The sequence below is a fragment of the Poromitra crassiceps genome (genome assembly GCF_964638095.1).
Source record: "Poromitra crassiceps genome assembly, chromosome: 1".
Lineage (NCBI taxonomy): Eukaryota > Metazoa > Chordata > Actinopteri > Beryciformes > Melamphaidae > Poromitra > Poromitra crassiceps.
In genome coordinates this window covers 50,017,573-50,039,931 of record NC_139623.1, presented here as the reverse complement: position 1 = coordinate 50,039,931, position 22,359 = coordinate 50,017,573, and the positions used below count along the sequence as shown (strand labels likewise).

Below are 22,359 nucleotides of genomic sequence, written 5' to 3'. Positions count from 1 at the left end.
GCCTCCCCTGGTTGGTTGGGGCACCTGTTCGGGAGGAGGGGAACTGGGGGGAATAGTGTGATCCTGATCAAAAGTAGAGCGCGCACATCCACTCAACACCGCAGGTGCAGGACTAAGAAACAGCAATCACAAATAAAAAGTAGAGTCCGCCACTTGTGAATAGTGTGATCCTCCCACGCGTTACGTCCTGCCGGTGAAACTCCTCGCTGTCAGGTGAAAAGAAGAGGCTGGTGACTGCACATGTATCAGAGGAAACATATGCTAGTCTCCCCAGATCTGCAGATGGGGGGGGGGGGGGGCAGAATCAGAGGGACAACCTGGCATGGAATTGGCCTAGTACAATTGGGGAGAAAAGGAGGGGAAATCTGAGAAGGAAAGAAGTGGAAATGGATTTTGACTCTGAAGGATCCAATACTGATCCAAACTTGCACCTGACATATATAGGATACTTACTACTTTACTATTTAAGTAAATACTTGATACCTTTTAAAGAGCAACATTAGTGATGACAATGAACTTTTTTCATGCATTGGTTCGGTTCTAAAATTTAGAACCGAACTAATGCATGAAAAAAGCTTCAATGCATGAAAAATGTTCAAGCGACACTGGCCACTCTACAGGAAACATTTTAATCTCCATATGATATTTATCAAGACAGATTGCACATGCCAAAGTGTCAATTTGCCTATGTAAACTTTGAGTGCGAGCTGCTCATCTCCACATCATCATTCACTCAAATTTCATTTTGAAAGAAAAATAGGACGATGACGACAAGCTCTTAACTAATGTGTTTTGCATACGCTTTTCATTGATAATAAGTACTGCTGGTGCATTTTCATCCAAACATCTCACTGAAAGAGAAGTGTGATTATCAGAAGGACTTGGACCTGGTGTCTCCTGGATTCTTCTGTTTGATCTAGCAGCACTAAGATGCCACAGATGCCAGGTGGAATCACTGTGTGGCCTGTTGTTTCTAAACCACCATTAAAACCCACTAAACCGAGAGATAAGCCCAGTGGATTGAAAAAATAAGAAGAAGAAAAAATAAGTTATTGCACCTGCTGTTTTAGGAATAATACAGTTTATGAACACGAATTTGAATTTAATTTGTTAGGGATGCACCAATATATCGGCATCGGCTGACATTGGCCTTGATGACTACAATCGGCAAAAAAGGTGGTGTTCACCCATTACAGTGGCCAATATTTATCAGTTGGGTGACATAATTTCCTTCCTGGCTACCATACTCGCACACACATATGTATGTACTGTATATTAATTATATGCGTGTGTGTATGTATGTATATATATATATATATATATACTCGCACACCTATATGTACTGACAAATTATTTCTATTTAGTAGGTAGGTAAAAGACTTAAACACAGTTCAGTTATTTGTTTATAATGAAGATTTCTTTGTTTCCCTGTCAGAAAAGGGGTAATCAAAAAATATCTATCCAGGTTGTAATTTTAAACATCGGCACAGAATTTTGTAATCGGTGCATCCCTAGAAATTGGATGTGTTTTAACAAATATGCTTCAATTGTCCACAGAGACCCCCCTCACCTGAATCCTCTGCTGAGTCACCTCATCTGCATATTCCTCGAAGGTAAAACCTGTCGGAACAAATTTAAATAGGCAATGATTCATTCCTTACAGCTATATGGTGTACATATGTGTCATTAGGTCTGTGCACCCATGTCAGCAAGTCACATTCCTGTTCTCTACATGTATTGAATTTGGGAATTAAACTGGTTGTGATTCTGGATCAGCAGTTCATGTGAACTGATGAGGACTGTTGACTCATGTGCAGGCGTGGCCTCAGATCATATTACTATTTGCTTTCATTTGAAAGTAATGTTACTTTACAATATTACTGTCTGTGTAGAGTAGCTCGTTACTTATTACACTGTCGGAACAAAGTTAAATAGGCAATGATTCATTCCTTACAGCTATATGGTGTACATATGTGTCATTAGGTCTGTGCACCCATGTCAGCAAGTCACATTCCTGTTCTCTACATGTATTGAATTTGGGAATTAAACTGGTTGTGATTCTGGATCAGCAGTTCATGTGAACTGATGAGGACTGTTGACTCATGTGCAGGCGTGGCCTCAGAAGCATATTACTATTTGCTTTCATTTGAAAGTAATGTTACTTTACAATATTACTGTCTGTGTAGAGTAGCTCGTTACTTATTACACTACTTTTGCATTACTTTCACCAAAATAACTGCAGTAGCAGAATGACATCGCCGCCATGGAACCACCCCGAAAAATAATTTTAAACCATCTTGAAGTCAGTGTAAACTGTCCAAAATTCTAAATGTTATCCTTTTCCTTTGTTATTGTCATTATAGTGGTTATTTGCATAAAAACACACAATTTGATTAGGGAATTATTCTATTTTTATTTAAATATTTGCCTTGATATGGACACATATGTACACGCCGCCGTGTACATATGTGTCATTCGGTCTGTGCACCCATGTCAGCAAGTCACATTCCTGTTCTCTACATGTATTGAATTTGGGAATTAAACTGGTTGTGATTCTGGATCAGCAGTTCATGTGAACTGATGAGGACTGTTGACTCATGTGCAGGCGTGGCCTCAGATCGAAGAAGAAAATATTTGAGGAGATACTGTGCACCCCTCCACCGGAGGCAGAGGAGGACAGGAAGGAAGGTGAGGAAGAGCAGGAAACACAGAAGAGCAACAAAGAAGAAAAGGAGGCAGGAGAAGAAGATGATGTGGATATAGGCGATTGTGAAGTTTGTCCAGGTATCAAAGCTGTTCCATTATCTTTCAATGGATAGTATTAAATTATATTTAGGTATACACTGTTATATTACTGTGCGTCCGATTAGTGCAGTGATAGATTCCCTGCCTACCAACACGTTCGAGCCCCCGTGTTACCTCCGGCTTGGTCGGACGTCCATACAGGCACAATTGGCCGTGTCTGCGGGTGGGAAGCCGGATTAAGGGTACGTGTCCTGGTCGCTGCACTAGTGCCTGGTTGGTCGGGGCGCCTGTTCGTGGGGGGGGGGAGGGTAAATCGGGGGAATAGTGTGATCCTCCCACTTGCTACGTCCTGCTGGTGAAACTCCTCGCTGTCAGGTGAAAAGAAGCGGCTGGCGACTGTACACGTGTTAGAGGAAGCATGTGCTAATCTACAACTCGGCAGAGGGGGTGGAGCAACGACCGGGACAGCGTAACAGGGAATTGTCCAAGAAAAACGAATTAGATGATGGGCTATAATCTGGAAGATTTTCATGTAAATAAATATCTGTAAAGTCACTACTGTATATCTGTAAAGTCACTATACTGTATATCGCCAACTGAGTTAACACAATGGTGATTGAGCCTATGGCCCATTGAGGACGGCACGGTGGCTCAGTGGTTAACACTGTTGCCTCACAGCAAGAAGGTCCCGGGTTCGAACCCCGGTCCGTCCCAGGTCCTTTCTGTGTGGAGTTTGCATGTTCTCCCCGTGTCCGTGTGGGTTTTCTCCGGGTGCTCCGGTTTCCTCCCACCATCAAGAAAGACATGTATGTTAGGGTTAATACTCCTGTCGGTGCCCCTGACCAAGGTACTGGCAAAATAACTGGAGTTGGTCCCCGGGCGCTGCACAGTGGCTGCCCACTGCTCCTAGTTCTAGGAAGGTTCCTAGTAGAGGATGGGTCAAATGCAGAGGCTGAATTTCCCCAAGGGGATAAATAAAGGATAACTTAACTAACTTAACTTAACTTAAACTTAAACTTAAACTTAAACTTAAACTTAAACTTATTGATGAAAGCCCTTGCATCTCTCTGCATTGCAACATTTATGAACTTGTGTCTGTGGCGACAAACCCTATCAGAACCAGCCCACAGTTCTTAACGTGTTTCCCATCACCCAGCAGTATTTGGTCGGCCAGAGAGGGTAGGCGAGTAGGAACAAGTTGCTGTTGTTTCTGCATTATTATACTCGCACGTGGTCAGATCCAACATCGCATGTCAGCAAGCATCATCTACAGTTGACTACTGCGAGACTAGCGTTATTATGGATCCCACTGGAGATTTTGGCAGAACACACCCTGCGACCGCCTACGCAGCAGTCAAGCGCCGGGATTGGCCAGACGTAAGCCTTTTGTTCCCTTTTGACAGCTCAAATCTCCCACACACACACACTCTGCGCCCAGCCGCCCACGTGCCATAGCGATGTCCAGTGGGATACATAATAACGCACTGCTGACCAACTTCTTCTTCTTTTGAGTTGTGTGGCATTTGGCATCCAAGTGTTGCATTACCGCCCCCCACTGGCCAACTTGAATGTATTAAGAAGAAGAAAAAGAGGAAACCTTCAAATCACACTGTTTGGATCTCACCTGCAATTACTGCTCACGGCCGTAGGTGTTGTCAGGGACAACAAAACTAATTATAACTTATAACTTATAACTGTGTCTCCTCTTTGTAACAACAGAGACCCAACTTAGCCAGGATGACGACAAGCTGGTAGTGGACGCCAACGCTGGAGCGGAGGTGTGTGTGTGTGTCCTGTCTTTGGAGAAGAATCGTACACACAAACCTGTCTTTATTTGTCACACGACACCTTTTACAACACATGCATGCAGGGCCACACACACACACACACGCCGATGGTGGCCAGTGAAATACAGTCTGCTCATTTTGACCCAGACATGCCATGTCCTTCCTCCGGGGGGCAGCCAGGAGCAGTGGGCAGCTTTTCGGTACAGTGCCCGCCGCTGCCCGGGGACCAACTTCACGTTGGGGGCAGTGGTGGTAGCACTGTCGCCTCACAGCTAGAAGGTCCTGGGTTCGATTCCCACCTGGGATGCTGTGGGTGCTGGGGCTGTGTCCCCCCCCCCCCCCCCCCCATGTCGTCAGTGCCCATGCCCAGGTGGGCTATCTCTTCTGTGTGGAGTTTGCATGTTCTCCCCGTGCTCCCCTGGGGTTCCTCCATACAACATCGATATGACCTTCCCCCCTAAAAACATGCAGAAGATCATCACCTGACCAGTGACAACAACATTTGAAGTTGGTCCCTGGGCGCTGCTCCTGGCTGCCCCCTGGAGGAAGGACAAGCCTGGATGGGATAAATGCAGAGACTCTAGCCTCTTCTAAACATGAAGTCTGGATCATGTCCGGCTAGCCAGAGCAGGATATTTTCCGGTTTTACCTTTCTAGACATGAGGAGTAAATGTTTAGAAACAGCTGGAAATGGTCCGTATTCTCTCTGCCGATAGCGAGTAGAGCGGTAGGGTGTATCATAAAAAGAAATGTGATGTGGAAACAGCTTTAGCGAATCCGGAACCAAACTCGATTAAAAAACATGCAGTTTTAACGGAAGATGCATTCAGGCGATAACGTGGGGTGGCAATGTGCCAGAAAAAGTGAGCGCTTGCCTTTGTTACATCACCCAAAAGCCGCCAGTCAAAATAGTGGTCGCACCGTCGCACTAACATTACACTGTGGATGATTTTACAAGTGGCATTCAAGTCATATCTGACTGGTTTTTAATTTATTTCTCCCTCAAAAGTTAGGCTATATGTCTCGATATAGTCTGATGCAACTCTTGCATTTTTACATAGCCTACAAGACAGACAGGTCGGGAGGAAAATAAACCATTCAAGCCGTTTGCAGCACTTGAGGAAACCGTGAGTTTGCTCGTTTAATTCGTTGATATAAGCGATTAATTAATCAATAGGCTACGTGAACATTAGCGGGTACTTTAGCGTATGCAGTAGGCTAAAAGTAGTAGGATATCATCTCGTTGTTGCATTTTTAAACTGGCAGATGGGGGAGAAAGAAACAATTCAACTTTTACATGTTTACTCACCTAATTTGGCTCGCTTCCAAATAATCCAGCCACGTAACTAACGCTACGTCCATTCATGAAAATAATGATCACTGGGACATTAATGGTTTGTAAAGTGCCATTTAACCACCCGCCCACTCAGACAGACATGATCCGGATGAGCTGCTGGTGTTAAACAACAGCCGTTTTTCCAATAATGCGGATCCTGTACTAGGGGCTTAGATGGTCATGATCCGCACTCGTGGGAGTGCACATAAGGCGGCTAATTGTTTCTAAACATGCAGGCCGACCGGCTAGCAGCTGGTTATAATCCGGATTTTACTGCATGTTTAGAAGGGGCTTATGTTTCACCGGCCACCGTCAGCAGGGATGTGTGTTTGGCTGGCCGCATGCTGTGTGTTGGTGTGTTCGTGTGACAAATAAAGACCGGTTTGTCTGTCCAGTTCTTCTTCTTCTTCTGTCGTAGTCGTTGCTGGTCAGGTGACGATCTTCTGCATGTTTTTAGTGGGGGTCCATACCAATGTTGTATGTAGGAGCACGGGGAGAACATGCAAACTGCACACTGAAGATAGCCCACCTGGGCCGTAGGCACTAAGGACATGGGGGAGGGGGGGACACCCTCAGTGGTGCCCGCAATGTCCCAGGTGGGAATCGAACCAAATAGTGCTGCACGATGAATCCAATCGAAATCGCGATGTCAGCACGTGCGATTACATAACCGCAAAAGGGTGCAATTATATATATATAAAATGTGTGTGTGTGTGCGTGCATCTCGTCTAACGTTACACGCGACGCAGCAAATAAACAAACACACGTTTCTCTGCCATCACACTGGACATCAACACTAGCAGGAGACTTCTCCCATCTCCGCAAATATACAGTAATGTTATAACGATAAACCTAAACATCTTACCGAGGGAGAGACAGCACCCACTGCTAACAGCTAAGCTAACTTAGCTTAGCTAAGTAACTAGCCGATCAGAAAGAATGTAAACAGCCGTGTGATTAGTGAGAAAGTCGGTAAAAGAAGGAGAGAGCTGCGAGTGATTATGCAGAACTAGTGCACATTTAAATGTACAGCACCCACTGCCATGAAGAATATAGTGACATTAATCGGGCTGTGAGAGCAGAGAAAACACTCGCCGCTGCAGAAGCACCCTTCAGCACGTAAAGTCTGCAAAGTCTGCACGTAGCACTCTCTCTCTCGCTCTCTCTCAAAAAGAAGAATCACGTGACGTGAGTGTGGTATTAAGGCCATCTGACTGTAATCTGTCGCTACAAAAGAAATAAACTGGGCGTGTATTACTCATTGTATTTACTGGGCAGACATGTAACTAACTTTGCAGTCTGAGCCATCTTACACAGCCTATGTGCTGTAACACAGTGCTGCAGTTTATACCGGTATTTATATTTTTGAGACAGGCAAATGTCTCAAACATAGACTGATATCACAGGATGTTGTGAAGGGTACATGGCTATATAATTCGTAAAGATTTTATTATAAAAAATATATATGCTGTATTCTCTTCATAAGATGTTTAATATTTATTTCATGTAGCTATTTTAGTCTGCAATACCATGAAACCGTGGTATTTTTATCCAAGGTTATCATACCGGCACATGCCTAGATACCATTTGTTTATTATATCGCAATCACAATCACAAATCGCAATATTGTCCACAGTAATCGCTAATCGCACATTTTCCCCAAATCGTGCAGCACTAGAACCAAAGGACCTTCTAGCTGTGAGACGACAGTACTACCAGTGCGCCACCGGGCTGTCTGAGCCGCGGCAGACCAAGCAGGGCTTCTCCAAGTCAGCGCTCCTCCCCCACTGTTTGATTTACAGCATAAGGTTGACATTATTGGTTTATTCACCGGCCGGAACGGACATGACACAGGACGAACGCTCAGCACACAGTGTTTTTAACAAAACTATAAGAAATCGCCAATCTCCTCACCCATGCTCTCATTTGCTGATGCGATGTGAGGCATCAGTATTTCAATCATGAGAGACCAGAGGGTAAGGTTAATCAGCAAGCTTTATTAAAGTATGGCATGGCGATAATATTCATGGCCTGAAACGGTATGGCACTAATTCTGATGGCGTGGCAGCATGGCGACTGATTCTTTGGCGTAGTGACTCCGTGGCAAGATGCCTCTCTTCTTGAGGCGGGAGGGCATCTGCTCGGGCTAGAATAGAGAACCCCCCCCCCCCCCGTAGGGGATTCTTCAGGAGTCAATACATTGGTGGTGGACTGGGGAGGTGGGTGGGGTGAAACGCGGCTTCCAGAGAAGGGATGAGATCGCTCAGGTGTAGCGGCCAGAGATCAGGGAAGGAGGACGATGGTGCGGCAAGTGTGGCTATAAGTACTGCCGCGTCATAGCCTCGGCACTGACGACATTAACGCCGTCACCTAGGCAAGTGCGTCACGCGAACGTCACGCTGGGATTACTGCACTGACGACATTAACGGCGTCACCTAGGCAAGTGCGTCACGCGAACGTCATGCTGGGATTACTGCACTTGTCGTTACGCTAGGATTACATGTGATGATGAGGTCGCTATGTCACTAGATTACGTGTGGCGCGAGGCGGCGTGTCTGGTCTTCATCTTGAAACTAGGTCGAGACCATCATTTCAATCATGAGAGACCAGAGGGTAAGGTTAATCAGCAAGCTTTATTAAAGTGTGGCATGGTGATAAGATTCATGGCCTGAAACGGTATGGCACTAATTCTGATGGCGTGGCAGCATGGCGACTGATTCTTTGGCGTAGTGACTCCGTGGCAAGATGCCTCTCTTCTTGAGGCGGGAGGGCATCTGCTCGGGCTAGAATAGAGAACCCCCCAAAAGAGAGAAACCTAAAAAGGCCAACCGGTCTGCTTGCCTCAGCGATACAGCGGGCGCTGGGCGCTGGGCTCGACACCTAGAACACTTCGAGTGGGGGTCTGAATTAGTGGGGAGACTACAGGCTGCTCGACACCTAGAACACTTGCAGGCTGCTCGACACCTAGAACACTTCGAGTGGGGATCTGAATTAGTGGGGAGACTACAGGCTGCTCGACACCTAGAACACTTGCAGGCTGCTCGACACCTAGAACACTTCGAGTAGTCTACTGAGGTCTGAATTAGTGATGCTGACTCAGCATTGAGATTTGAATTGAGCCCCCCCCCCCCCTGACTACAGGCTGCTCGACACCTGGAACACTTGCAGGCTGCTCGACACCTAGAACACTTCGAGTGGGGGTCTGAATTAGTGGGGAGACTACAGGCTGCTCGACACCTAGAACACTCGCAGGCTGCTCGACACCTAGAACATTCACAGGCTGCTCGACACCTAGAACACTTCGAGTAGTCTGCTGGGGTCTGAATTAGTGATGTGACTATTGAGCCCCCCCCCTGACTACAGGCTGCTCGACACCTGGAACACTTGCAGGCTAATCGACACCTACAACACTTCGAGTGGGGGTCTGAATTAGTGGGGAGACTACAGGCTGCTCGACACCTAGAACACTCGCAGGCTGCTCGACACCTAGAACATTCACAGGCTGCTCGACACCTAGAACACTTCGAGTAGTCTGCTGGGGTCTGAATTAGTGATGTGACTATTGAGCCCCCCCCCCTGACTACAGGCTGCTCGACACCTGGAACACTTGCAGGCTGCTCGACACCTAGAACACTTCGAGTGGGGGTCTGAATTAGTGGGGAGACTACAGGCTGTTCGACACCTAGAACACTCGCAGGCTGCTTGACACCTAGAACATTCACAGGCTGCTCGACACCTAGAACACTTTGAGTAGTCTGCTGGGGTCTGAATTAGTGATGTGACTACAGGCTGCTCGACACCTAGAACACTCGCAGGCTGCTCGACACCTAGAACACTTCGAGTAGTCTACTGTGGTCAGAATTAGTGATTTGTTGTGGGCTGTTCAACACCGAACACTTGCAGGCTGCTCGGCACCTAGAACGCTTAATCATTTTGACTACGGCAGATCGACACCGATTCGGGGAGTCCACCACCAATGAAATGCGAAGTAACAAGCTATTGCGAGGAATGCAGGAATGGATACCATGTGCTTGACATATGACGCCTAGGGAAGGAGAGATCTTTGGGCAGACAATATGGCGGCCTGCTCTGGTCGGATGTAGGCCGCGTAGGCTGACGAGGACCAGCGGCACCGCCACAGCGACTTACGACGCCCCCCGGGCGTGGCCGCAGCGCTACAGCAGGCGCTGGGTGATCGGCCAATCCGGCGAGCTTCGGCGCGGTGACTTAGCAAAAAACCCCTAAGAACCCGGCATTGGCCTATTGGAATCATTACTACCGCTGGCACTTTTTTCGCCCCTAATTACTTCAGTGACTTAAGATTTTATGAGACAACTCCGGGCTTTTAGCGACTTACGAAAACCACCGACCGGCTTGGCCTCAGCGATACGGCGGCGCTGGATAGAACAAGCACTTGTTCGCCAAGCAGCTGACGTCGGCGCGCTCAGTCTCTACAGCGACTTACGAAAACGCTGACCGGCTTGGCCTCAGCGATACAGCGGGCGCTGGATGGAGCCGGTTTACTGCGGCGCGCTGTATTAACATTTTTGGACTCGCTACGACCTAGACAGGCTCCAGTGACTTACGCGCATGCGGCACTGGAAGGGGAACGCTTGTTCGACCGGCTTACTGCGGAGCATTACTACTGCTGCACCTGGCTTAATTCTGAGCATTACTACTGCTGCGTGACTCTGGAAGAGGAACGCATGTTCGACCGGCTTATTGCGCAGCCTTACTACTGTTGCACCTGACTTACTTCGGAGCATAACTATTGCTGGCGCTATATCTTTAGCACCCCCTGGCGCTATATATAATATAACGATGCATTTAGGATTTTGCTCAGGATAGTATATAATATAATGGTGCATTTAGGATTTTACTCAGGCATCCGAGATGGACAAGTGCTAGCCATGTTTGTGAGCAGTAATGTGCTCGCTTTCCGTGCTGTTCTGAGACAGTTTATTTACAGTTTTATGCGTCGACTTAGCCAGTCGGAGAATGGCGTTATTATGGCCCTAGCGGGTGCCTGCACGAAGTGACGCAAAATTTATGTTGCACTTCTGGAAGCACTGCAATAGCTGCTTGTGTGTGTTTTAAACCTATTTGTTGTGTGGTTTTATTTTATTTTAATTCTTTCTTATTGTACTGTCTGTGTTTGTGTACGTATTTTATATGGACCTGAGTCTGGAATAAAGTTTTACTTCGTTTCGAACTCAAGCTCTCACTAGTGCCTTAAACGCTGCAACGCAGCCCTATGGAAGACTGTTATTTTGCTCCAAAATTACTTTTCATTAAAACCTGACCACCCACCCGTAGGTGGCGTGGTACCCCCTGGGACTGACACGGATCCACGTGACTACGTCACGTCCTGCCAGCCCAGGGATAATCACTTCCGCTTTCTTCCAGCCGCTGAGAAGACGTGTTTCTAAAAGCTCCACGGTTAACTATGAGTTAGTTCTCTTACATAGCTTTAGATACTAGGCTCGTTCCGTCTGATTTGCCCACCTCAAGAGGGTCGCGTGGACGGGATAAAGCAGGCTTCGGGGACCCGACCCTGTACCCTTCACCCTGCGGCGTCGGAACAAGTCATCTAAAAGCTAAGAGTATCTTCCTTAGTTAACTGTTGTTTAGCTGCCGCCGTGCAGCTCATGTGAACGTTTTCCCCGGCTGGGGTAACGTTGTTAGGCTTGAGCGCTGACTCAGGTCTGCACTCATAACTCTAGCTAGGTTGCATACGTGCAGAATAGCTTGTACCGTTAGCACTAGAACAACAGGCTAAATAGCACAGTTGTCACAGATAGCTAGCTTGCATCCGTGCGGTTGCTTCTGTTTGCTAGGTACTTTAGGAACGCCGGCTTTAGAGCGCGCGCGTTAGATAGTTAGCTAGTTTGCTCAGTGCAGCTAGCTTGGACTACCTTGTAGCACTCCAGCTATCTGGCTGCGTCCCCAGACAGGGTAACGCACCCGGTTATTGTGGCAGATAGCTAACGTGCACACGTGCAGTTAGTGTCTGTGTGCTAAGTACTTCGCGCCAGCTACCTCTGTGTAGGGCGCGCCTTAAGCGAGAGTAGTAGCTAGAAGCCATGCTCTTCAGTTAGCTAGATAGCTAGCTTGCTCCCGTGCAGCCAGTATCTAGTGAGGTGTAGCACTCCAGCTCTTACCGTTGCAGGCTTAGCTTGCACATTAACCCCGTTATTCCTGTTAGCAGAGAGAGGGGGGAACAGCTAGGTGCTGTATTAGCTGTGAGGCTACGCTGGCCGGTTACGACCGGCACAATTAATTTGATGTGTGCATGCCTAAGGGCAGGAGCACGCCGCTCAGGCGTTGCTGGGACCTACATAAATGTAGTGTAGCTTTTACTGGCGTTGGCCCCGAAGGGGGCACTCTGAGATTTTAGCTGGGCGATTCGCTAGCTAGGTGAGCTCGCCCCGCACGTTGTGTGGGCCACTTCTCTCAGTACTTACGCCATCTTAGCCAGCTTGCTTGTCTGCTAAGTGTTGCTTGCCTCGTGCAAATAGCATCTACTAGATTGTAACTCCCTCTGAGGAGTTTCTTCTGAGATTGACTAGCTTCGCGGGCCGCTGGCCTTTGCTTGCGGTCACGCTTGCTTCCCCGTGTTACTCAGGGTAGAGACTCGCTGCACCGGCTTGTACGCACGCTTGTCTCTCAGTGCTTATGCTAGCTTAGCTAGTGGCTTCCACGTCTGTTCTCTCGGGTTAACAGGTTGTGGGTATTGGTGCCCCCCCTTCGGGATGGGCTATTGCCGCTTACGTTACCATTGCACGCGCACGTTCGCTAGCCTCCGGGTTGCTTACTGTCTAGCCTGTGCTTCTTGCTAGCCTGCTAGCTTGCTTAAGCAGTACTCCCGATAATAGGGTGCGCCCTGCAGGAGCTTGCTATTAGTGGTTAGCTTCCTGGTTCCTCTTGCTACTGAGCAGGGAAGGTCAGGGAGGGGATGGGCCGTGTGTAAAACTACTTTGGCCGAGTATGAATCGGCAGGTTAAGTGCGTGTTCTGCCTTGGGCACGAGCACGCTGCACAGGCGCCTTGAACCCTCGGTCTTGTCCGCAGCTAAGCTCTTGAGGTCCGCTCTCAAAGAAGTGTGAAAGCTAGCTTGCCTTGCATAGGTGCAGATAGCAATATTTAGTACTGTTTAGCACAGAACGATAGTATTTTGCAGATAGCTGGCGTGCACCCGTGCAGTTAGTATCTGTGTGCTAAGTACATTGGGCGCGAGCTACCTCTGCTACAATAGACATACTGCTCCTTGCTGGCGCTACGCGTCCAGCAGGGCTTACAGCTCGCCAAGGTCTGGGCTCAGTGCCAGCCTTTGGCTTGTAGCTCTAAGGACAAGCCCACCGCCCTTGGTGCCCAAGGCCCGGGGTGGTTGGGAGCTCTCCATGGGTCGCACTCCCTTGTTGGGGCGCCCCCTGCAAGTGCAGGGAGCCTGGCTGGGGGCACAGCGCACCTTGGTCCATGGCCACGGCCTGGCCTCGGTTGGCAGCGCCCGGGTCAAGCCCACCGGTTGGCTCACCAAGGCTGGGCTTAGTTCCAGCCTGCGGCTTGTAGCTTTAGACCCACCGTCCTCGGTGCCCAAGGCCCGAGTTCGGTCGGGAGCTCGCCCAGGGTCTCATACCCAGCATCAAGGCTCGCCTTGGTCCATGGCTACGGCCTGGCCTCGGCTAGAGGCTCCTAGGACAGCCCACCATCAATGGCACCAACGGCTCATTGCTGGTCGGGAGCTCGCCTGGGGGCCGCACTGTCGGACAAGTCCACGTGCGTCTCGAGAAAGAATGTTACCGCCGCAGTCCCCCCAGCCTGCGAAAGGCGCACGGCAGGGGGGGGGGGGGGGGTTACTTCGATACAACAGCGCGTCAGTAGGCGGAGCTTGCGTAAGAAGTTCTCCCCCAGCATGCACAGCTTCTACGGAACTGTCCATGCGGCGGGGGGGCGTAGCCTCACGTCCCGCCCCCCCATCAGGGCACCGGATCAAAAGGTCCCGGTGCCCAGCAATATGCTCACGACGGGTTCCGCTCCTTTGGCCACAAGAGACCATCTTGTCCAACAGGCTCGATGCCTGGGAGCATCTATGTTCCCCGTCCCCATTACGGCGCACCCTCCAGAGGGGATACGCTCTACAGTTTGCCAGGCCCACACCCACGTTCGACGGGACCCCCGATCTGGCCGTGGAGGGGGAGGCCATGGACATACTCCACAAGGAGGTTATTCGTTCCTCGCCAAAGGGGCGATTCGCTCGGTTCCCAAGGCAGATGTGCGCTTGGGTTTTCTACCACAGGTACTTTATCGTGCCCAACAAGGACGGCTCCATGCGTCCAGAATTGGACCTTCGGCGTCTCAACAAGACGCCGAGGAAGTCCCGTTCCGAATGCTCTCTTCCCCGCCTGTTCAACGAGTTGAGACAGGGGGATTTCTTACTTCCGGGGATCTGGAAGGTGCGTTCCTCCATGTCCACATGGTCAGGAGACACAGGAAATACCTGAGGGTCTCCTTCCTGGGGAAGGCTTACGAGTTCTGTGTCTTGCCATTCGGCATGTCTTTGAGCCCGCGAACCCTCACGGTGTGCGTGGAGACAGCCTTGGCTCCCCTCCGCGCGAGGGGGATCCGCGTCTTCCTATATCTCGACGACGTTCTCTTAGCGGCCGACTCGAGGGTCCGTGCCACGGAACATACCAAGGTGGTGACCGATCACCGGCAAACCTTAGGGTTTTTGGTGAACTGGCAGAAGAGTTGCCTCGTCCCAGCGCAGGCGGCGGCCTTCCTGGGGCTCGAGCTAGACTTCCTGTGAGCCTTTCGCCAGAGCGACAGGCTCGCACTGTTCGGACAGCAAGCCAAGGACGTTAGGTCTGTGCCCTCGGTGTCAGTGCATCAGTGCACGGTGATGTTGGGCCTGAAGGCCTCAGCACTGCATGTGCTCCCGCTAGGGAGGCTACACATGCTCTCGTGGTCCAAATATGGTTCTCAGGCTTCGCCTGGACTCGGCCGGGGACCGTCATCGCAGGGGGGTACTCGGGGGGGGCCCTGTCCCGCTCAGGATGGTGATTCGCACAGACGCCTCCCTCTGGAGAGGGGGTGCGATTTGCGGGCATTTTTCGGCGAACGGCCGGTGGGAGGCTCAGGAGCTTCGCCACATAAACGTGCTAGAGCTGAAGGCGTTTCGCCGGGCTCTGCTTCAGGACAAGCCCACCATCAATGGCGCCGTGGGCCCATTGTTGGTTGGGAGCTCTCTTGGGGACCGCACTGCCGGACAAGTCCGCGTGCGACCAGACTCGAAAGAGAACGTTGCCTCCGCAGTCCCCCCGGCCTGCGGAGGTAACACTTCCAGCGGCTCACACATGGGCACCATGTGCTGATTCGCTCGGACAATAGGGCAGCGATCGCCCACCTGAACAAACAGGGGCGGTGTGCGGTCGGGGGTGCTGAACCATAGCGGGGATTCACCTGTGGGTGTATCCCCGTCTCCTTTCAGTGTCAGCGGTCTATCTGCCGGGACGGCGGAGTTACGACCGGCCTGCTGTCTCGAGGCAATCCCCGTTATACGGAGTGGTGCCTCCACCCTCGGGTGATGGAACAGGTTGGGCCAGGTTTGGTCGCGCCTGCGTCGATCTCTCGCATCGCGACGCGCGACACACTGCCCACTGTGGTTCTCGATCCAGGAGGACAGCCCCCGTTAGGTCATGACGCGCTAAAAGCGCACGCGTGGCCGAGGGAGGGGCGCTATGCGTTTCCCCCGACCCCCCTGATCCGTCAGGTGTTGGACAGGGTGAGGGAACAGCGCCTCCGGCTCGTTTTAGTCTGTTTTGGCCCAGGCAGACATGGTTTGCGGACCTGGTCTGCCTGGCGCAAGATCCGCCATGGGCGTTGCCGGTACGGGCCGATCGCCTATCCCAGGCGGAGGGGGAGGTGTTCCACCCCTCCCCAGGCAGGTGGAAGCTAGCGGTCTGGCTCCTGGACCGGACCAGTTGCTAGCCCAGGGCTTGCCTGATAATGTGGGATGCACTATGCAGCAAGTAAGGGCGTGGATCCAGTGAACTGCAGTGTGCGACCAGTTCTCTGTTCCTTCAGAGCCTGCTTGACGCGGGTCAGTCCCCGCAGTCGTTTAAGGTGTACGTAGCCGCGATTCTGCTTGCCATATGGGAATTGAAGGGAGCCCCGTGGGGGCGTACCCTTTGGTCTTGCGCTTCATGAAGGGGGCGCGTAAACTGCACCGCCGTCGCGGTGCGTTTTTTCCCCAAATCGGACCTGGTTACGGTGCTGGACGGGCTAACGGGTCATCCGTTTGAGCCCTTGGACTCCGCCGATTTAAGGGTTCTGTCTTTAAAGACCGCGCTGCTGCTGGCCTTGTCGTCAGGAAAGAGAGTTGGTGACCTGATTGCCCTCTCGGTGCAGCAGGCCTGTGTGGTTTTGGGAATGATGGGCGCAGGGTTACGTTGCGACCTAACCCGGCTTACCAACCTAAGATTATTAATGTCAGCTTTAGGTCTATTGCGGCTAATGGTGATCACAAAAAGAGTCATTAAGCCACGGCAGGCTAAGCACAGGAGAAAGTCTGTGACGCGCACAAATGATTCACGTCCACTTCCAAGGCTCCGTTTTAACACTCTTTATTTATATCAAAAGCTGCACAACTGAATCCAATAGACAGCTGCTTCCAATCGCCTTGCAAAAATAGAGAGAGAGGATTAATAGGCAGTAAACTCAGACGTATAATCCATAAGCGAAGCGGTCAACAGAAAGTATCCTCCCGTGACTCACCCTACCCCAGTTACCAAACAAAACTCCCGTGTACCAGGTGAGTGCAATTACTTGTAGATTCAGAACACACACCCACAGTGACACTCCCACCACCCCAGTGCCAATGCAGTGTGCCCACAAACCCAAGACCATGAATATGCAAAGACCTACTTACTTATGGTCTTACATGGCTTTAGCCATTAAATGCCTATATGGCTCCTACAAGGTCTATGGTCATAGACTTATCAGCATTCTGTCCCCCGCCGTTCAGTTAGAGACGGGTGAGGAGAGACGTTTGCTCATGCTGTGCCCCGTAAGGGCGCTCTCGGCCTATGTGGCCAGGACGCGTTCTTTACGCATTACAGATCAGCTGTTGGTTTGCTTTGGGCAAAAGGGCCCAGGGCGGACCCCTTTCCAAGGATCGCTTATCACACTGGATAGTGGAGGCGATCGCGTTGGCATACTCTGCCGTGGGCAAGGTTCCCCCAGAGGGTATCAAGGCGCATTCTACGCGAGGTGTTGCGACATCCTCTGCGTTGTTGCGTGGTGTGTCGGTGGAGGACATGTGTGCCGTGGCCTCATGGTCCTCTCATCACACTTTTGTCAGGTACTACGGTCTCGACGTGTCCGGTTCGCAGTTCGCGCACGCGGTGCTGTCGGTGGCAAGAAAGTAGTATCGTTGCCACTCTAATATGTCATTCGGTTAGGCATAAACGTTGCCATATGGCCGTGGTTCACCGGTGCCTTTCGGGTCGCCCTGTGGGGTGCTCCCGGCAGCAAGGTCGGTTGAATGGAGGCACTAGTGAGAGCTTGAGTTCGAAACGAAGTAAAACGTTACGGTTGTGCTACAACCCAGGTTTTACGAGTGAGAACGAGAGCTCTCACTACCCAGCCTTGCTGTGTCGATGCGTCGCGGGGTGCGTCGGATCTCAGCGGGCTGGAAGAAATTAGAGTGATTATCCCTGGGCTGGCAGGACGTGACGTAGTCACGTGGATCCGTGTCAGTCCCAGGGGGTACCACGCCACCTACGGGTGGGTGGTCAGGTTTTAATGAAAAGTAATTTTGGAGCAAAATAACAGTCTTCCATAGGGCTGCGTTGCAGCGTTTAAGGCACTAGTGAGAGCTCTCGTTCTCACTCGTAAAACCTGGGTTGTAGCACAACCCTAACGTTTAGCACCCCCTTGCGCTATAACTTCGGGGAGAGCACTGGAAGGGAACACTTGTTCCGCGCTCCACCGACTTACTCCGGACCATTGCTATTGCTGGACTGTGACTTTAGACTAGCCCCTGCGCAACGAGCGACTTGCGGCGGCTTACTGCTGGCACTATAATTTCGGGGAGACCACACTTGTTCCACCGACTTACTTTGGAGCATTGCTACTGCTGCGCTATGACTTTAGACTCGCCCCTGCACAACGAGCGACTTACGGCGGCTTACTGCTGGCGCTATAATTTCGGGGAAACCGCCACCAATGAAATGCGATGAAAGGGTGCTACTGCGCGGGTTTGCCTTTGCCATGCTGCTTAAGGCGGCTGCGTTTTTGGAACGTCCGTTTGAAGACGATGGATTTGGTTCCGGCTTCGTCACCGGCCATGACTCTGCATTCAGCTTAATCAGAGACATGACTTGATTTCGGCCTAGACAGTGGCAATGGATTTGATTTCCAGTTTCGTCGACAGCGAGACTAAGCATTCAGCTTAGTCAGAGACAATGAATTTAATTTCTAGCCCCCTCAGCCGTATTGTGTTGCAAGGACCAGAACTGAATGAGTGGGCAGAGCTAAATGCGAATGCACCATGTGACTAGGTCTGCCCTGAGCTGGATATTACGGGCCAATAATTTGTGGGGATGATCCCATGTAGGCCTTCTAAAGTGCCACTTGTGACCGGTCCTGCTACGCGACGGAATGAATCAATGACGCTTAGGCTATTTAACACTTGAACTCTGGAAATCTTGGCCAGCAGGATAGCACGTTCAAATATTAGCAGTTGTAGGCATGCATGAACTAACGCCCCTTCCGGCATACCTAGCATTATGGACGCTAGATGCTCGATTCGCTAAATGAATGGGATTAATGCCGGTATGCGATTAATGTCTTTTCCGAGGCAACCCGGTGCTGAAGCTATGGCCTTGACACGTGATTGATACGGAGATAGAGGGACGCAGGAGGTCTCTCAGCCTGATTGATATGGCTGACAATCCGCAAGCGGCATGATACCAAGAAGCATTATTATTATGAATGATGCAAGGATGCGGTGACGCACGGTGTTGACGGCCCGGCGATGCCTGGAGAAGCCTGGACACAAATAGTCGCTGAACGGATATTTTTAACTTGCAGCATTGTTACCGTGGAATGAGAGTAGGCCTATATGTGGAGCCGTATACCGATGATGGGCATCGCCCCGCCGCACGGTTAAATATCCAAATCGTGGGCTACTGTGACCTCACTTGGTTTGCCATTTAATGAGGAGTATATTCAATGAGCAGCACGGCTTCTGTTAATTTGACTGGATGACTGGAGCATCGACTCGGAGAAAGGGAAACGTTTTGTTTTTGTTTGTTTTTTAAGTTTAACACGGAATCTGGCTGTCATTAGGCATTGATTAACTGAATGCTATTGCTAACTGATGCTTTGAACATCCATTTGCAATGATTCTGGCTGGCTATTAACTATTGTAAATTGTCGCAATGAATGCAATTCGAGCACGATGTGTGAATACATTTAATATTAATTGTTTAGGCCTAATTATTTAACACATTAGAGATGTGTGTAGTTCTTCATAGATTGAGCCTCTTCATTTTGCTCTCGAATGCACCAGGTTATTTAATTTCCGTTATTGGATGAAGAGACATTTAATGTAGCTCCGCCGTCTTTCTTTAGCTATAGGCGAGGATATAACGACCAGTTCACGAAGATTGTCAAGTGATCATTCATTCACTATGATAAATGCATTGCTACTTATGCCCAGCTCGTTTCCTTTGCGCCCGACGTGCGGACCGCAGGGAATGGTTAGATGATTGTTTTTGAAGCACGCCGAAATGATTTAAAATTAAGATTTGGTTGCTAAAATTATATGACACTGTTATGTATTTAACTCATTGAGTGCCATGGACGAGTATGTTCGTCATTTCGTTTAGTAACGTAGAGTGCCAAGGACGAGTATGTTCGTCAATTGCGTTTTTTGACGGTGGGACGTGGATCAAAGCCTCAGGCATCTCCTGTACAAATATGGGAGCTATTGAAGGTGTATAACCTATTTTACGGACTCATTAGGTGGCGACAGTGCTCTCCAGATTACAGAAAGGTCCGGGAAACAGCAGGAAAAAGCCGTGATCAAAGAGAAACCGATGCATGCTGCAGCCAGAGCCATATAGATTGCTCTGTCTGCAGCTGACGTTGGCTGCGAACATCAGTCAATCCGCGCCCACAACTGAGCTCCTCTGCCTCTGTCTGTCTGTCTGCATATAGTTTCTCCACACGATTACCCGCCAGAAAGGCAGCACCCGACGCCGAAGGGCCAAACCTTTCCCTGCAGTCCGGTTTGGCATTTCCGTGTCGCGCTGGGAGCTGCCCGGCGCTCAAAAACGGAGCGCTCCGAAAATAGACTGGGTGCGTGTTGGCTGTGTGTTAGTGTGGGGAGGAGTTTGCAGCTGAGGGGGGGAGAGGGGGGTGGGGCACGCAGGCACCACACAACTACACCACGTCACTACATCAGAAAATATTAGCTAGAGTCAGTGAATGTGCTTGAAATGCTTCATTTCACAAAAGGCTGAATATCTCAACTTATAATTTGAAACCTGTCTTCTTGCTCAAAACAGCCTATCTTCTCCGGCTCATAACTAAAGAACGGAAAATGGTATCAATAAACTTTTTTTTGCAGATGATAGAAGAGAGTCTCATCGTTCTTTGTGCGTGTTCGGTGTTTACATAGTAATATCACACAATATTCTGTGGGCCTCGAGAAATCACTGAAAACGCTCTGAAACTCTGGCACTGGGAGCGTCCGTTCTCCAAAAGTGGCTGGCACTCAATGAGTTAAGAGGTGATTACGTTACCGTACTGCGCTCGACTGCTGTCCGGGACGGGACGCGCTCCACGAGCATTCCCTGCGCTCGGGGCTGACGATGCTGCAAGCCGTCCCGGCTGGAATAGCATTTAATCGTGGGAGCCGAAATCCCCGACCACGTCGTGGAACTGCGCCTGCCTCGAACGTGGACGTGCTGAGAACGATGATCGAGCAGGACCTGCGCTTACGATGGCTTGATTAGCAGGATCAGAACAGCGGACGCTTTTGGACTGAATGGCTTGATGGCCCGAACAGAACAGGGCTGCGGATGGATGAGGCTTGAAAATGAGGATTGCATGGCTGCGGCCAGCTCCGGCCCCGGAGCACTCCCCACTTCGCCCCTCGTGAGACTGCAAGTTATTGCCGTCCTCGCGCGGGCCCTGCTTGCGCCGTCCGAGATGCACTCGGTGCCGCCGGAGCCTGCTGCCTGCTGCCGTCTGCCCCCCGTCTGATGAGCGCACGGGGCTGGCGGCTGGGAAGCCTGCTGCGTCCCGTACCCGGGCTGGGATGTTTCGTTGTGCATCTCCTCGTCGGCGCTGGATGTCCCAACCTCGAATTGGTACTGCACCTCGAGGTCCTCGTCTTCGAAGCTCGACGTGCTGAGAGAGCGAACGGGGTGCGGTCGTTCTAGTTAGAAGTTGACACGGCAAACAGAAACACAAAAAACACAAAGTGAGATGTTTTGATTTTCTTCTTCAGTTGATAATCTAAAAATGCGTAGTTCATATATACCGTATATAGTTTTTTATTGTTTCATTTTCAGACATTAGTTCAGTGCCGTTAATAATTGGGTGTACACACCCGAGCAAAAAAACAGAACAAAACAACAACAGCGAACAGATGGGACAGAACCCATAACAAATAGTCTTCAAATAATGCATGTACAAATATGGTGTAACGGCGACATTGGCAGTGTGAATGCTTGATCTGAAAAGAAATGTTTTCTCCCACCCCGTAAACTTAGTCCCACATCCAGTCAGTTATACAGGTTTGATTTTAAATGATTAAAAACAAACAAAAAGCGAGACAAAACAAGTAAACAAACAGATTCAAACGAAAAAAGAGCGTCAAAAAGCAAACAATCAAACAAACAAAAAAACATTACAACATGGTGCTACCAGTCTACTAAAATGTACAAAAAAGTCTGTTTCCAAGGGACGCTGTACCTAAAATCTTGCACCGGGAGTCCATGAGAGGACGTGCAAGTTACTAATTTCTGACCTCACCAAGGTAGTCCAGAAATGGGTCCCACATAATTGAGAACTTCCTGATTGAGTTAGTCCTCAGAGACCTGAGTCTTTCCATACACGCTACAGAGACCATGTCTGTCAGCCACAGCTGAAAAGAGGGTGGAGAGGGGGATTTCCAGTCTTTCAAAATAAGTCTTTTAGCGACAATCATCCCCTGTGTCAGGGACTGCTGCACAGCCATGGGGAGAAGTAGGGAGGATTCCGAGCAGCCAAAAATGGCAAGTTCTGCATCTGGCTTAAGAGTTACTCTATAGCAAGCGTTCCAAACCTTTTTTGTGCCAAGGACCGGTACATACATGAAAAAAGAAGTCACGGACCGGTTGTCAATTTTAATGGTTTTAGTTACATATATATTTACTCACCAGGTGGCGACAAAGGGTAAATAACAGCCTTTTGTGTTGTACTGTATGTAGCCTATACA

At 49.9% G+C, this 22,359-nt stretch overlaps 1 protein-coding gene across 1 annotated transcript in view; it reads left to right on the top strand.

The window, feature by feature from the left end:
- The window catches only part of LOC310776484 (uncharacterized protein), a 106,374-nt gene that overhangs the window by 65,178 nt on the left and 18,837 nt on the right, over positions 1–22,359 (top strand). Inside the window, exons 7-9 of the mRNA XM_083636671.1 lie at positions 1,558–1,613; positions 2,606–2,784; positions 4,465–4,523. Of these exons, the coding sequence (XP_083492797.1) occupies positions 1,558–1,613; positions 2,606–2,784; positions 4,465–4,523 (294 nt within the window). The remainder of the gene's footprint in view (positions 1–1,557; positions 1,614–2,605; positions 2,785–4,464; positions 4,524–22,359) is intronic.